The 17,951-nt window shown below is 36.3% G+C and overlaps 1 protein-coding gene across 2 annotated transcripts in view; it reads right to left on the bottom strand.

Moving 5' to 3' along the window:
• Nucleotides 1-3,070: 3,070 nt before the first annotated feature.
• SERPINI1 (serpin family I member 1) overlaps nt 3,071-17,951 on the bottom strand; it is a 99,616-nt gene continuing 84,735 nt past the window's right edge. For both annotated transcript variants that reach the window (XM_051983128.1, XM_051983127.1), the window contains 3 exons: nt 6,935-7,021; nt 4,836-4,925; nt 3,071-3,396 (listed from right to left, as the gene is read on the bottom strand). In XM_051983128.1, the coding sequence (XP_051839088.1) occupies nt 3,320-3,396; nt 4,836-4,925; nt 6,935-7,021 (254 nt within the window). In that variant the 3' untranslated portion in view covers nt 3,071-3,319. The remainder of the gene's footprint in view (nt 3,397-4,835; nt 4,926-6,934; nt 7,022-17,951) is intronic.

Here is a 17,951-nt window from a genome sequence, read left to right as displayed (position 1 = left end):
AATAAATATGTTGTGGATCAGTTTGGTAGGGAAAAATAAATAAGAAAAACATAAAAAGCAGCATATTTACTTACTTGAGGGTCTTTTTAAAATTCTTTTCTCTTAAATATATATAGCTTAAAATCCTTAAGTAAAATGAAGGAAATAAAATGTGATGGCATCTTTCATTTTTAAGTATTTCCTAATAAACATCAGCAATAAGGCAGAAGCTATTTCCCTTTATACAGAAACATTTAAAGGTGAAAGCTTTCTGAATCAAGCTGTATACTAATAAAAAAACTAAATTGCATTTGGGGTTTTTGCAAGATCCACCCAACTGCAATGATACCTACTTTTACCTATGTATAATTCATTTAGTTGAGAGGCAGAAATGACAATGTAAACAATGCTACAACATAATTAATGAGCTAAGAACACAGACTCATACAAGTCTGGAATATCAATGCTGACATCAATATCATTTAGCTTAACCAGAATGCATTATTAATCATAACAAAAGCACTGTTCCATACTTTACCCAGCTTTATTAATATTGTGTCTCTTCAGAATCTATGCTGTAGAAAAATTCGGGTGGGCTATTAGTCCCTGGGCATTCATAAATTCTCATGTGGGAATTGACCAGATTAAAAAAAAAGTCTTGACATTTTCCCTAAGATATATTTCTATGGTCTAATGATGCTAAGGTATTTTGTGTTATTTTTTTTCCATAGTATGTAATAGCCCCAAATCTATATAGCAGAATCATTAAAAAAAAAAAAAAAAAAAAAACTTCACATAAAGCAGTTTGCATTTTTAATGCAGAATTTCCTTTCTTGGGCCTTCACATAGTGGTCTGAACAAATGGTAGAATTTTCCCTCCTACTATATATAAAGCTATCTGACATGGGCTGTTTTTATGATTAGTGGCAGGGAGAGAATGCCTCATTAACTCTCAGAATTTCCTATAACCATAAACATCTCATAAATAATTCATTTTGTGTCCTATATGTATCCCTAGTGCTATGGAATATGGTTACACAGCAAAGGATTATAACAATTCATACAAAAAGCCTAAAAAATTAATTAAGCACCTAAACCATATGAAATAAAACCATGAAAATATTGCTTTACACCAAAATTTGGAAACTCAGAAATTGCTTCAGAAACAGAATTGAGTTAAATCTCAGCCTTGATCCTACTGGAATCTTTTGAATAAGCATTTCATTTAACTTTTTAGGTCACTAAGTAAAATTTAGATATTAACTCATTTGACTCGAATATACATATATAAATATAAATATATCTATGTATATATATATATATTTTTAAATAGCAGAATGATGCCTAATAAACATAAGGAAAAGCTGCACCTAACCATTGTGCTATGTATAAACTAGGAACATTATAGAAATATCTTGTTCAGATTTAGAACCCCAGTGACTTGTCTAGGGATTTTCCTCTTCATAGGCTGGACTTCGGTTATGTTTGCTTGCTTGTTTTGTCTCTTTGGGATTTGACATACTTTTAGCTTTATATGAAACCAGTAAAATGGTGGAACATCAAAGTGCCTTCATATGAGGGTACAGAAAATTCAAGTATACCATGGAGAAGAGGGAAACAGTAAATATACACATGTATATATACATACAGATGTAATGTATGGATATGTACATATTATATACACACACATATATACACACGTGCACACACACAAGTTTATATAATCTCATGCTTTACTGAAATAAGTTTTGAGGAATGGGCAAAAGACCATTTTTGTATTTCCTATGAGGCACACTAAGGTCTCCAATGAACTAATGTTGAGGGTAGTTGAGGAAAACAAGCTGTAACACATGTGTATATGTTATTACCTTCAGTGGAATGGCCCTCAGAAGCCAAGGGAACGCACTGGCTATGTCGTTCAACTTCCAAATTTTACAGTGCGAAAGCTAAGACCCAAGAAGCTTCACTTAAGGCCACACAGGTAATAAGGGTCAGAGAATGAATTTGAACTCCACTCCTCTGCTTTCAGAGCTATTGCTCTTCTCTACTGTAGTGCAATGTTTTGTTTCTGTCTTCACATCCCTTAGCATGGTATCTGGTACTTGGCAGGTGCTTACTAAATGTTTGCTGATTGATAGTGGATGTAAGTAGGATCCAACACATTACCGATGAAGAGTTGCAGATGAGAACTGATGTAAAGGATGTCAGACAACAGAGAGATGTAAGGTAGAGAAAAAGGATGGATTACTGAATAAGGACTATCTACATCTTTAGCCCTTGTACTAAAAGCCTATTAGTATCCACTTTATCAGGAGATCTGGAGCATGGATTCTTAATCTGGGGTCCACAGACACTCAAAGGTGCAGGGAGAGATTTCAGGAAATTCATGAACTTGTTTGGGAATAATTACACTTTTATTTTTACTAGCTTCTAGCTGAAATTTAGCAGTTCTTTCCATTATGAATGTAGCTGACAAATCTTATTCTGGGAAGAGTGAAAGACTTCACTATTAGGCACCCCCAAGTATCCAGGACACAAAAAGGAGTTAAGAACCTCTGATATAAAGGAAGGCCTTAGGCACACTGGGTAAAGCTCCTCTGAAGGATTTATGGGTGTTCCCAAGTTGATGAGGTCAAAGATCTACTAAAGCAGGGGCCAGATGTGACAGCTGAGGACGATTATCCACCTCACCCAGGACTATGAAGTTTCTTTACTTAAAGGCCCACAAAACAAAGTTTTTGTTTTTATTGTAGGCCAGTTCTCCAACAGTCTGAGGGACAGTGAACTGGCCCCCTATTTAAAAAGTTTGAGGACCTCTATATTAGAGCATCAAAGAATTCTTTTAGAAATACCTCTTGTATGATTTCGGCTTACAGATGAAGTCAAATTTTATGGATAACTCATTCAGTATCCCTTCTGTGATTATTTCTGGCAACTAACACAGTAGCCTCCTTAAGATAAAAAATAAAAATAAATCCACGAGATAGCTAAGAGGCCAGAAATCACTACCACTTCCAAAGAATTGTAGACCTTCCCCTCTCAGAGCACTCCAGTGATCAACATCATTACTTGAAAAGGAGATCCAGACCTGTTCATGTGTATAATATATGGTTTTATTTTCAATACCAACACAGTAACCACAAGGACAGCAAGAGGACCATGATGGCAATAATACGGAAAGCATTCTTTGACAAGGCCAGCTGGCCATTCACATGACGGCGTGGACCTGGAACAGGTTCATAGCATACACTGGAGAACACAGACCTTAAATAGATACCAGTTGCAAACGTGGTGTGCTTTATGACAGTTTTCCTTTCATGATGTGACGATTAATATTTATTTACAGCTCTTCAAAATCGTGGCCACTTGTGTTCATTGCTTCTGGGTGCATGACTCTTCCCATGAACAAGATGGTACCTACAACAGAGTGAGGGAAAGACATGAGAATTTTATCAAAAAGAGTGGATGAGAGCCACTTTGATGTCTTTAATTATGATTTATAAGGGGTTGATCATTTATTAAAGGTATTTATTATTTATATAAATCATTTTAAATTTATATTTAATTTATATAAATTTATTTCCACAAATAATTTTTATAACATAAATTATATATTTATAAGATAAATATATATTGATAAAAATTGATTGTGTGCTAAGTACTTACTAGGGATACAAAAAGTTCTCTAAGAGCTTACAATTAAATGAAGGAGACAAAATGTAAATATAGAAAGCAAACTACATACAGGATAAATAAGAAATCATTAACAGAGGAAAGGTATTAGGATTAAGAGGAGTCGGGGAATGCTTCCTGTAAAAAGTAGGATTTTAATTGGGACTAAAAAGGAAGCCAGGGAGGTCGGTGTTGAGACCAGAGGAGGGAGAGTGCTCCAGGCATGGTGGACCCCCAGAAAAAATGTGCAGAGGCAGGAGATGAATATTTAGAGTAAGAGCCAGAAGATACTGCTGTCACTCTATCAAAGTCCAGGTTAAGTAGTAAGGTGTAAGAAGACTGGAAAGGTAGGAGGGGGCTAGGTTTAGGAAGGGCTTTGAATGCCAAATAGAACATTCTATATTTGATAGTGGAGGCAAGTGGGAGCCAATGGAGATCACTGACTAATGGAGTAGGGTATCCTGTACTTCAGGAAAACCACTGTAGTGGCTGAATAGAGAATGGTTTGGAATGGTGAGATTTGAGGTAGGCAGATCCTCCAGCATGTATTGCCAAAGCCCAGGTGAGAGGTGATTAAGGCATGAGGGAGAGAGCTGGGTCATGGGAGAAAAGGGGACATATTTGAGAGATATCACAAAGGTAAAATGGATGAACCTTGACAACAGCCTGGATCAGGGGAGGTACAGTGAGAGATAGTGAGGAAACCAGGATGATGCTGCCAATATGACAGATATAGATTTCACAGAATTATAGGATTTGAGAGTTGGAAAGGCCCTGGGTATCCATTAACTTCAGGTGTACTTAACCTTTTTTTTTGTGACAGACTGCCCTTTGGCAGTCAAGTAAAGTCAATGGACCCCTTCTCAGAATAATGTTTTTAAATTTTTGGAGGAAATGCCAAATTTTGCTTAAAGGTTAGTGAAAATAAGGATGTAATTTTTTTTCCAGTCCAAGTTTAGGGATCCCTTGAAAGCTATGGTCCATGAATCTTAGATTAAGTAATCCTGCTAAATTCTATTCCATGCATGAAAATAATTCCTTTTATTTTCAGTTTCTTTTTGTCCTCTAAAATACTCTTGAAAGGTGACAGATTTCAGACAATGAGGAACCCAATGCAGTATCTTCTCAGGTCTGGGAGAGATTCAATGTGACTCGTTAACAAAGGTTTACCACTCATGACTTACCTGTTCTCCTATTCCTGATAAGGAAAAAGAATGGATGATCGACAATAACTTGGGGATAGAGCACTGCCATGCGACTAATGGCAATCATTCCTGTAGAGAAGAAGGGAAAAGTGGGCAGATGGTTACATAGGGTCACCACCTATGTCAACAAACTGGTATGATGCACCAGAATAGCTTTAAAAGTGTCCAGAATGGTCTCTGATCTCATCAAAAAATTATTCTTGCTCTGTGTCTGTATGTTACCAAGAAATAGAACTAACAATCTCATCTAACTAAAACAGGGGTCCAGAGTAATTACGTGTCTACTTATACTCTAAGAATGATTAAAAATGACAAGGGGTGATTTATGTCCAACGTTGCAGAAGTCACTAATAACTTAATGGGAGTGAGAGGCCTTAAGCGAGTCCTAGCAGCTGTTCCTTTGCAAAAGAAAGGGAAAAAAGGTTAACATTCTGCCTTGCTTAAAAGTCTACTCCATGATTCGCAACAAGTAACAGCGCAGTTCACTGTCTCTTGGGCAAAAGTCCTATGGGCATTCTTAGGGAGAAAGACCTTTGTGTTTTCCAAAGGAAATGTGAGATTAATTTCTTTTGAACCAAAAAAAAAAAAAAAAGATCTAGAATTCTTTTTAACACCAAACACATGTCAAATGGCAAGTTCTACTTACAAGGTTAGTTTCTTCACCAGAATAATGAAGAGATGGGCATCAAAGGCCTGTCTTCTATTCTCGCTCTAAAATACATAATCCTACAGTCTGTGATGGCTGCACTCATTGATACAGTTTTGACTCTAATATTATAAATAAAATATCTAAATTATATTCCTTTATCATTTATATCTCTGTAAATAGACAAATAAACATATACTTTGAAGCTATATAAGGTTATATAAAACCCTCCTAAAACTTAGAAGGCGGTCTTCTGAAGTTTCCATGCTGTCCCATTCCCCTAACCAGTTTATCTTGGTTCTGATTCAATTATCCACAAGATTATGTGAAACTCCTCACATATTGTCAAAATTTGAATCCAGGACTTCTGCTTCTAAACCCAACACCATTAAAAACCCAGGGGCTAGACGTAGAGACCAGAAAGAAGACAAATGAAGAGATTTTGTCTCAACATGACATATTTCTGGTAAATACAATAAAAGCCTGTAGGTAAAATCTACTGTATTCAATTGGGGAAGAGGGAAAGATCCTTGATTACAACTCATAGAAGTCAGGGCTGCCTATAGTTATATGGAAATAAGACAAAATAATGCTTATTATGTGCCAGTCATTCTTTTAAATACAAGCAATGAGATGGCTTCTGCCCTCAAGAAGCTTACAATCTAATGGGGAAGATGACAAAAAACCCAGGGATGTAGGGTTATTAGTGAAGGTACTCAGCAAGGGAACATGATGTTGAAATTCAGAAAGCCTTGAAACATAGGAAAGAGAGGACTAAAGCTTGGCCCACTTAGGTCTCTCTACAAAATGGAGGTTCTAGAAAGAACTCAAGGGCCAACAAAGCATGCCCCAGCGTGAGAAGGCCCCAGGGTGAGATGAAGCATGAAGGAGGTTCCAGGAGACATTCACCAATAGGAGAAGGGCCATTTTTAGCATTATTGAAGCGACATCATTTACAGCAGGGAATTTTTTTTTAAATACAATATATTACATTCCATCTTGTGTTACTGTTTATGTGCCTAGTCAGAAAACAATAACCTCCCAGTGATGGGAGAAGCAATGCCCCCAATTCCCCAATCACTCCAGAGCAAGAATGAAAATTAAAGATGCAACACAGCAAGAAAATCCATCTTGATAAACTGCTGCCAAAGCCTTCCTACCACTCATTAGAGGCCAAGTGGGGAGGGGAGGAATGGATTAACAGGGCACTCGAGACCCGGCCCAGACCACTCATCATCTCCAGGAAATGATGCCTTGTTCAGCACTCGCTCTGTCCTGGAGTCAGAGTCTAAATCAGCTTCTTGGCATGATCTTGGAAGTGTGTATGTGTGGGTGGATGAGTTCCCTTTGGGGTATTAAAAAAAGTGGGCTGAAAACAAAAAGCCTGGCATGCTGGATTTTCATTTCATTTCTTAAAAAGAAAACCTAGTACCTGAGGCAGCGGCCGCTTCGGAGCCTTCCTCATTAACCTCGATGAAGGACTTGTGGACCGCTCGGGCCAGGAAAATCTCCTTGTTGTCTGGGAAGAAATAGGAAAGGAAAAGTATGTTTTTATAGCACAGGCAGAGAGTAATTCTCCCCCAAACACCATGAAACAACAGAATGGTTTAGTCTGAAATGAGATTTTCCTGAGAAAATGTTTCCTTGCTCATTTTTTTCTTATTTTGCTGATAATGTTAGCATCCTTAGCCTTTTGGCTTACCAGCAGGAGGGGAAATGAGGTAGTGTTAGCACTGGGGGCTTCATCCCAAGAGATAAAATTCATAGGAAAAAGGTAAACTTTTCCATTTTTTTTCTGATTTTAAAATGGGGAGGAAAAAAAGGGAATGGCATCAAAATTCTACCAAAACTAAAGGAGAACAAGGACCCAGGGGTCCTTCAGTGTATCCCAATCACCAGGCATAGAGTAAGGTGCTCAAATCTAGTCTTAGACAGCTACTAGCTGTGCAGTCCTGGGGCAAACTTAAACCTTGGTCTGTCCCCTCATCTGTAAAATGTAATAACAGTCCCCATGTTACAGAATTGTTGTGATGAGCAGATGAGGTAATAATTGTAAGCACTTGTTGCAATACCTGGCATTTAGTGCTATAGAAATATGATTATTATTACTATGATTATTATTACTACTAGCTACTATTTTTCCCTAGTTTCTACTACTACTACTATTACTATTATTATTGATTTCACGACTCAAAAAACATCCATATCCTACCTCACAGTTACTGTTTGTGTGACACATGAACTCAGGAAGGTCATTTAACCTGGACTGTTTTATTACCAATGAAAGCAGGAGGTTGGACTAGATGAGATTCTTTACAATGCTGGGCCCATAATCCTAAAATAACTCTTGGGAAAAAGTGCATGGGGCATAAGATCATTTTCCTGTCAGTTGTGATCCTGTGTCTAGGGATTCTGCTTAACTGTTTTTCTATATAATAAAAGAAGGAATTTTGGATAGCAAGAATGGTATATGTCACTTCTAAGGTTTTTTCCACCTTTAAATCTATAGTCTTGAAGTGTCTATATTGGAAAAAAAATTAAAGCCATCAATACAATCTTAAGCACATTAAAAAAAATTATTCCATTTTCTTTTCTCAAATGTTTTATGGCAATAATAAGTTGTAGACATTTGTGGGAGAGAGATTTAATAAAATCAAATAAACTTCAATTTGTTTTGCATTTTTGTTGTTGGAGAGGACAGAGGATTTAGTCCAGGGCTGTGATTTAACTGATGCCAGGAACTTCTGGTGTGAAAAAGCCCTGCAAAAATACTGCCTAGGTCACTGAGAGATTAAGTAATTTGGCCACAATTTCCTCCTCTGGTCTTTCTGACTCTCAAGCTCTTCCTCTATTCATTACACCTGATCGTCTTTGCACTGCCTTTTAAAGAAGTTTTTTTTTCAAAAACAAAATTGTAAAATGGTATTCTCAGCTTTGTTTTATCCTGTTAGAAACATGGAATTAATCTCTAACAATCCACCTTTCACTCTAGCTAACTCCTTCCCCATGAGGGCATTTTAGACTTTCCACACTTTTCTAATATCATCAGAAATCACCTCTGTTGTCAGTCCTTAATAGTAACTTTTGAGCCTTTTTTTCTTGGTGAATTCCCTTTGTAACTTATTAGTGTGAGTTTTGAGAAAATCTCTTCATCTCTTCGGGGTCCAATGCCTCCTTCCTTCCACTCAACTCCAGAAAAGAAAAAGAAAAAAAAGTCTCATCCCCAAAACCAGTGCTGGAACTTAGGATAACTCCATTTGGTTCCACTTCAAGTGATTCATTTTGAAATCATGATGAGCTATTTTGGGAGGAAGCTGGAGGAGCCCTCTCCACATGCCCAGAATGAAGCACTACTCCACTGGGGGAGATGTGTGGGCAGGGATTTATTGGGATCATGTGAGACAGAAATTTCAGGCTTGGGTCATCCACAGCCTCAGGTCATTCCTATGCATGAAGGAGACCATGGATAGCAATTTCAAGGCATCTGTTGCCCAGCCACTTGCTTATCTTCAGTTAGTCAATAAATATTTATTAAGCATCTACTATATTCTAGGTATGGTGCAAAACACGCGAGCATCAGAATAATTTCATTGTTACATTGATATTATGAGAAGAAAATATTTCCATTTCCTAGGACCAAGATGGCAAAATAAGCAGTAAAACATTGAACTCTCATGTTCACTTCCAAACAATCATAAAACAGTACCCCCAAAACAAATCTTAGAATTATCAAAAAGACAGGGTTGAAACAAATTTTTTTTTTATCATAAGAAACTTGGCAAAGTCAGCAGCAAACCACTTCAGCAAATCAGTGGGAGATCCTGAGCCCCAGTGTGATGGAGCAGGCAAATTCCAATACCAGGAACCTTCACATGACACAATGGCAATGGGCAAACTATAGCTCCAAGAACATCAACATGCTTCAGCATAGACCCAGGAGAATAGGCAACCTCCACTGGCCAGAGCTTTCCATGCTTCAGCATATCCCTGGGCAAATGCAAGAAACATACCACTGTCCTTATGAGGGCCTAAGCTAACAGGGAGTCACCAGCACTGCTCCTTCCTTGCTCCACCCCCCAAATTTCAGCATAGCCCTGGGAAACGGATAGATTCCAGTAGCCAGAATGCCCCTTTCCCCCTTATCTCATTCCCATGAAAATGCAGAAACACCTCACTGGCCAGACCCAGCGCTAGGGTCCTGACTTAGAATATTTATGAAAATAAAAATGACCTTGATTAATAGATCAGGAAATGGAATGCCTAAATAACCCCATCTTAGAAAAAAATAAGAAATTGAACAAGTCATTATTGAACTCCTTAAGAAAAAATTCCCTAGGCTAGATGGATTCACAAATTAATTCCACTGAACATTTAAAGAATAAATAATTCTAATACCATATACACTATTTTGAAAAATATGTAAAGGTGTCCTACTAAACTCCTTTTATGATGCAAATATGGTGCTGATACCTAAGGCAGGAGCAGCTAAAATAGAGAAAGAAAATTATAGAGCAATTTCCCTAATGAATATTGATGCAAAAATTTTGAACAAAATACTAGCAAGGCAACCACAGGGATTAAATACTACGATTAGATGGGATTTACACCAGGAATTCAGGATTGGTTCAATATCAGAAAAACTATCAATGTAATTGGCTATATCAACAACTAAAATAAATCATATGATTATATCAATAAATGCTGAAAAATCATTTGACAAAAGACATAACCCATTCCTATTAAAAAACACTAGAGAGCATAAGAAATAAAGGGAGTGTTCTTTAAAATGATAAGCAATACCTATCTAAAAACATCAGTAAGTATTATCTGTAATGGAGATAAGCTAGGAGCCTTTCTAGTAAGATCAGGAGTGAAATAAGATCCCTGTTATCACCACCATTATTCAGCACAGAACTAGAAATGCTAGCTATGGCAATAAGAAAAGGAAAAGAAAAAGGAAATTGAATGAATTACAATAAGCAGTGAGGAAACATAACTATCTCTCTTTACAAGTGATATGATAATATACTTAAAAACTCTAGAGAATCAATTAAAAATACTTGAAATAATTAACAACTTTAGCAAAGTTGCATGATATATGATAAATTAATAAACATCAGTAATTCTTTTTCTGACCAACATAGCCCAGCAGCAAGAAAAAGAGAAATTCCATTTAATATAAATTTAAATGATATAAAATACTTGGAAGTCTACCTGCCAAGATAAACCCGGTAACTGTATGGATGTAATTACACCACACTTTTCACACAAATAAAGTTAGATTCAAACAACTGGAAAATATTAATAGTATAGGCTGAAACAATATAACAAAAAATTCTAATTATACTTATGTTTATTAATTCCATTTCATATCAAACTACCAAAAATATTTTATAGAGCTAGAAAAAGTAATAACAAAATTCATCTGGAAGAACAAAAGGTCAAGAAGATCAAATTAATGGGAAAAATACAAAGGAAGATGGCCTAACAATATGAGATTCTAAACTACATTAAAAAGCAATGATCATCAAAACTGCCTGGTACTTGTTAAGAAATAGAGTAGTGGATCATAGATTAGGTATACTAGACACAGTGGTAAATAACTATGGTAATCTGGCATTTGGTAAATCCAAAGACCCCAGAATCCCCTTTAGGATAAGAACTTCATTATTTGACAAAAACTTCTGGGAAAATAGGGAAACAAACAAGCTATAGAGCAACATGGGTACACCCCAGTCAAACTGAAAACTATTGAAGACCTTAGCTTAAAAAGTCCAAAGTCTCCTATTTCATTCAGGGCCTTCTCTAGTTGTCTTAATCTATATCACACCACCAGACCCAGAGGCAGGTGATTTTGCACAGTCAGTCCTCCTTCTCTCAAATCCAATTCACTTCATGTCATGGCATCACCTCCCTGATGTAATGGTCCTCTTTGAGAATGAAGGACAAAACAATAACCACCACTATCTGCCAAGATAAAGTCAAAATGGCTAAATAATTTAGATATAAAGGGTGACAACATAAGAGCAAAGAATAGTTCACTTGTAAGATTTATGAAAGACAGAGACAGAGACAGTTATGAAATATAAGATAGATAATTTGATCATATTAAAAGGCTTTGACAAAACTAAATCAATGCAACCAAAATAAAAAGCAAAACAGGAAGCTGGGAAACAATCTTTATAGTAAGTTTCTTTGATAAAGGTTTCATTTTTCAAATTTATATAAGCCATTTTCCAACAGAAAAATGGTCAAAGGAGATGAACAGGCAGTTTTTGGATAAAGAAATCAAAGATATCTGAAGGCTTATGAAGAACTGCTTTAAATCACTTTTGATGAGAGAAATGCAAATCAAAACGATTCTGAGATACCACTTCATACCTATCAGAAAAGGAAAATGACAAATGTTGCAGAAGATGTGGGAAAATTGGCATACTAATGCATTGTTGGTGGAGTTGTGAATTGATCCGATTCTCTGGAAAGCAATTTGGAACTATACCCAAAGGGCAACCAAACTGCGCATTCCTTGAGCCAGGTCCATTGTTCCAAAGAAATCATTTTTTAAAAAGGAAAAGGACCTACATCAGCAAAAATATTTCTAGCAGTCCTTTTCATGGTGACAAAATATTGGAAATTGAGGGAGATGCCCATTAATTGGGGAATGGCTGAACAAGCTGTGATATGTGAATTAAAGGAATACTCTTATGTTATAAAAGAGCAATTTGGGAAGATTTGTATGATCTCACATAAAGTGAAATGAAGAAAACCAGAAAAATAATAATATACAGTATCAGCAACACTGTGTGATGGTCAACTATGACTGACTTATCAGCAACATAGTGATCCAAGGCAAATACAAAGGCCTCATGGAGCAAAATGTTACCCATATCCAGATAAGAAATTGATGGACCATGAATGTAAATTGAGGCATATTTTTTCACTTATTTTATTCTTTCTTATGTTTTCCCCCTTTGATCTATTTCTTCTTTCACAACTGTGACCAATATGGAAATGTTTTACATGATAGCACATATGTGACCTATATCAAATTGCTTACCATTTCAAGGGAGGGAATGGAAGGAAGATGAAAATTTGGAACTCAAAAAATGAATGTTAAAATTATGTGATTTACTATAATTGAGGAAAAATAAAATACTATTTTAAAAGAAGAAGAAGAAAACATACTAACAACATTTTTAATGTCCTCAATGCATATCTGTGAATGCCAGTGTTTCCATCCCCCTTCAGCTGATGAGGAAATGAAGTCTTTTAAGAAGTGTCATGATTTGTCCATGGTTTTGGCTAACAACTTATATTTTCAGTGGAGAACATATACTTTTTTTTTTGAGCTTTCATTGATTTTCTTTTTTATATAAGGCTTTTTATTTTCAAAACATGTGCATAGTTTTCAACATTTACCCTTGCAAAACCTTGTGTTCCAATTTTTTTTTCCTCCTTCCCTTTCCCCCACTCCTTCCCCTAGAGGGAAAGTAATCCAATACAGAATATATACTCTCAAATTACATAATGTTATAGTTTTGACAATATCATTATCATCTGTTTCCTCTTGTACATTTTTCCCAGTGAAATGAATTTTAACACTAAGACAAAATAAATTGCTCAAATGCATAGATAGTTCTTTCTTTGGCTTTAGTCATCAAAGAAAAAAATCCTGAAATGTTCCAGAGTAGGGTTCCTGACTGTTTTTGTCTCATGGATCTCTCTCATAACAATGTTTTAATTTTATAAAATGCATAGGATTAAAAAATAATAATTATATATCAAATCGGAGGGACTAGACAGAAAAATATAGGACTAAGACAAAACCAGAAGAGAATGTACCATGTATTCAGATTCCTTTCTTTCTTTCTTCCTTCTTCACTTCCTTTCTTCTTTCCTCCCTTTCTTCTTTCCTTGTTTCCTTTTTCCTTTCTTCCTCTCTTCTTTGCTCCCTTCTTTCCTTTCATATTTGGCAGCTGATCTCTATTTATTAGTTTTACAGGGTTTTTCATTGGCCTTCCTGTTGGTCTTCTTACCATGGACTCAGATTCTCTTCTTGCTTTATCTTAGGAGCAATCTTATACTGGATGTCTCCAGTGAAATTGCATGGTCTACTCTTAGGATTCATCAAAAAAGGGGTCAATCACTTGCAGCATTGACTAGCTCACTCAATTCTTCTTCCAAGTCTCCTACAAGTCATCAGAAGCAGACCACATATTCACAGCCAGCACAGTACCCGTGCTTAATACTTATGGACAGAGTGACCAAAAACAAAAGTTAAAAAAAAAAAAAAAGACTCAAATTTCACAGAAGCACTTGTGCTTCAAATTGCTGATAGTGATTGTTAGGTCAAATTAATTCCAAGTAAGCATGAGACTCAGTAGGTACTTTGAGGAGAAAAACTATGGCATACTAGTGATGACTTAGCACCTAGGTAGGGAGCTGGGCAAAGAATGAAAATTCTTTCAAATTTTCTTCGAAGGGCAGAGCTAAAAAGTACTAAACTAAGCTTGTGAATATCCATGTGGGAGACTTACAAAAGGAAACTCTGGCCCAACCAGTCCTACAGCCCCAACAGTGCCTCTAAAATCTTCCCAGGAGAATTTAGTCCATTCTATAGCTCATTAATTTCAGACAGAACTTCTCAAGAGTCTTCATCACATTCTCTCCTGATATTTTATGGGCATCACAAAAAGAAGGAAATCAAGGATGAATTCATAATCAAACCTGACAATACCAGATGCTGAGTTGTGTTCTGATTATGCAAACATTTCCTTGTCTCCTGTACCATCACAAACATGAGAAGGGTTCTTAGATTCTGAGTTTCTATAGAAGTTGGATGTTAACTTTATGGGACATGTTCGATCACAGAAATTTTTAAAGATCACCTCTAGCTTTCAATAAAGCCCCTTGAGATTTGCAGCTCTCGCAAAAGTCAGCACACAAAGCTCTTTTCTGAAAGTATAAGGAAAAATTACAAGAGGGTGATGTAAGAGCCCTTCAAGGATAAATTCACAGCATGGCACTAAAAGCTGATTTGTGTGTGGCTTTTGCTGTGTCTCTCTAATTTCTTTATTTTATCCAACCTTTTATTATTATTAAAGCCTAGATTTTATGCCAAAAGATTTAGTGCTTGCTCTCTCTCATGCTCTGGGGAGCTCAAAGAGATTCATTTATTAATCCAAAGGTTGACAGTTGTTAGTCTCCATTACACACACCACACCAAACATACATGTACATATGCACCCCCCCAAATCTTTCTCTGCAACTACTACTCTCAAATAAGTCCTTTCAATGAGACTTTAAAGAAGAAACTCTCTCAGCATTTTCTTTAATTCCTCCCTCAACAAGATTTTTTGCTGTATTCCAGATTAAGGGCGATAGGGCTGCATGAACACAGACACAGAGGCAGCGGGAAGTAGTATATAAAACATTGGACTCAGAATCATGATGATATGTGGATCCAAATCCACCTTGGACACTTACTAGCTAGGTGACATTGGATAAATCACTTCATTTCTGAGTTCCAGTTTCCTCAGCTTTAAATTGGGATGACAATAACAAAAACTTTTCAGTTATTGTGAGGTTCAAATGCTATGCTATGTATAAACTAAAAACTAAATAATTTAGACTATTCTCTCTAAATAGACACATAATTACCATATAGAATATCTATAGACAGCACCTATAACATGATTGTAGGATGGTGGGAAGAAGCCCAGAAAATGGGATAGCTCACACTCCCGAATTCTTTAGCTTCTGCTTTTAAGCATACACAGGTCTCTCCAAAACTAAAAGAGCCTGCCATTAGCTCTTTTGTCCTACTCACCTACCATCCCATCTCCCTCTTCCTTTTGATGTCGGAAATATCTGACAGTACCAGTATCCGATGCTCCTACCTCCTCATCCCTTTCTGACATGTCCTTTCCATCTCCATCATTCTATAAAATGTCTGTTGAAGACAAATCCAATGGAGACATGTTTTTCAGGAAAAGTGACCTAGCAGGTATACACACAGGGTGACAATGATACTAGAAAGAGACATTTGCTTTTCCAAAAGGCTGGTTGACCTTCAATCAGCTTTTCCCTGAATCTCCCAGATTAATAGTCCTGAGGACCATTTCCAATGATGCAAACAGGATATTCTAGAAGGGTTTGTTCTTGATAAACCCATGAAGACTTCTGGTAAATCAGAAATGGGAGAGTTCCGAGTGACAGAGTGACCTAACCTTCCATGCACAAAAATACCCATGACTACCCATGACATGACTAAAGAATATTTCAAAGGAGGAGAGGGCAAAGATGGGAAAACATGCTGAGAGCCTACTGCCATAGTTCAGAGGGGTTATGATGAAAGTTTGGCACAAAATGATATAGATGTGAATAAAAAGAAAGAGATAGACATAAGAGATCATTCAATAAAATAATTCTGCCAAAAGACCTGAAAACAATGAACAAGAGATGACTCCAAGATCACTCCAACAGAAAGGTGACCATCAAGTTTTCTACTTGTAACACTGGACAGAGAGTGAAGTCAGGGGAAGAGGCAAATTTTAGGGTAAGGATAAATCAAGAAAGGGTTTCTAATGGGGTGGGAGGAAGGAGGTATACAGTTGGTAGAAACTGACAATGATGGGGAAAAATTCAAAAGAAGAGTGTCAAGGAAACATTGAAAAAGAAACAAAAGAGAACAGAAGTTCCACAGGGGATCCAGACAAGCAGAACATTTTTATTACTATCATGTTAAATTTAAAATATACCAAAAAAAAAAAAAAAAAGATCCAAAGAAACTATGATATAGACATTCACACCTCCATCTGAAATTCCCATTTTTGTTGTTTGGATATTTAAAAATCCATATTTGTTACAATTTATAATAAAAATTAAGTAAAAATAAGTAGATTGGTTTGGGCACAGTGATTTTGTAGCACTATTGGCATAACTACATAAAAAGGTAATTGAAAATGGAATTCTGAAGTTTGGGGGAGAAATCATATCTAGCTAGATGAAAGTATTCATGGTTGGATTGGAATAACTGCATTGGAATTATTTCCCTTTGCATTTGGATCCAATTGCATTGGAATAAAAGCACTGGAATAAAAGAGATTGTGATGGAAAAAGATAGTCATCAAGCTAAGATCAGGTGACACCAATCTAAAAGTCTCTTTGGAAGAACAGAGACAAATAGTTAGAAGCAGAGAAGGAAAATAGGGCACTATGGTACCTTGAAAGCCAGAAAGGAGATTAAGGAGAATAGACTTGTGTTCAATAATATCATATGCTTCAGAGATGTCAAGGATAATGAGTGGGGAAAAAAATTACTGGATTTGTTTTATATTTATATAGAGAATTACATATATATATATATATATATATACACACACATATATATATACACACACACACATACATAAATATATATATATGTATATAAAGAGAGAGAGAGAGAGAGAGAGAGAGAGAGAGAGAGAATATAAAACATATAGAATATACATAGAAAAGATGGAATGGACATGTCAGGAAGTGATAAGGTAGAAACTTCAGATTTTGGTGCTGTCAAATAGTTCAGGCATCAAAGGGAAGAGGGAAATGGGATGGTAGGTGAGTACGACAAAAGAGCTAATGGCAGGCTTTTTTAGAATTGGAGAGACCTGAGTGTGTTTAAAAACTGAAGATAAAGAATAAGGGAGTGACCTACTGTTGTGTGAGAAAGACAATGCCTCTCATTCTCTGGACTTCTCATCATCCTACAAACATGCTATAGGGTCTCCCTAATACCAAAAATAAAAACCTATTTTGACTCTTTTATCCCACCCACCTAGCATTTCATCATCCTCCTCTCTCTTCTGCAGGTTCAAACTTTTTCAAGCTGCCTTTATCTGATGTCTCTATTTCCTCATTGCCCATTACCTTCCACTGTGGATCCTGGAAAAGGTGATGGTATAGGCTCGAGCACACATACTGAGGGACAAGCCTTAGCAATATGGCTTAATAACAATTTTACTCTGAAATACAATGGAAGAAGTTTAAAACAGATTGGACCAAGATGTTATGCCGAGTGAAATTGAGTAAACTCTTATTAGATGGCCCAAGACTCCTACTTCACAGAGAAGATTACATTATTCATTCTAAGGATGTTGGTTATGAACAGTATTACAAGTTTAAAGATAGAGAAAAGGGTCTGCAACACTCATTTTAGTGAATAAGAGTCAAACAGAGTAGGGTAAGAGAATCACTAAGCAGAAGTGAGAGCCCTGTGGGGGTTATGCACTAGGAATTCAGAGCAGATAAAATCAGCTCAATTTCCTGGCCAAAAATTTTCAACAACTCTGGAATAGGAAGAATTAAATTAAGAGTTCCCAATTTTTTGGACTTCTATACTCAATTTTTGGTAAACCTTCTCATAAGTCCTATTTCATATAAAAAGAATAAATTCTAGAGTTTGCCAT

This window comes from Antechinus flavipes, chromosome 3 (assembly GCF_016432865.1).
Source record: "Antechinus flavipes isolate AdamAnt ecotype Samford, QLD, Australia chromosome 3, AdamAnt_v2, whole genome shotgun sequence".
Lineage (NCBI taxonomy): Eukaryota > Metazoa > Chordata > Mammalia > Dasyuromorphia > Dasyuridae > Antechinus > Antechinus flavipes.
Note: the sequence above shows the minus strand (reverse complement) of the source record. Positions and strands in the feature narration are given on the sequence as shown.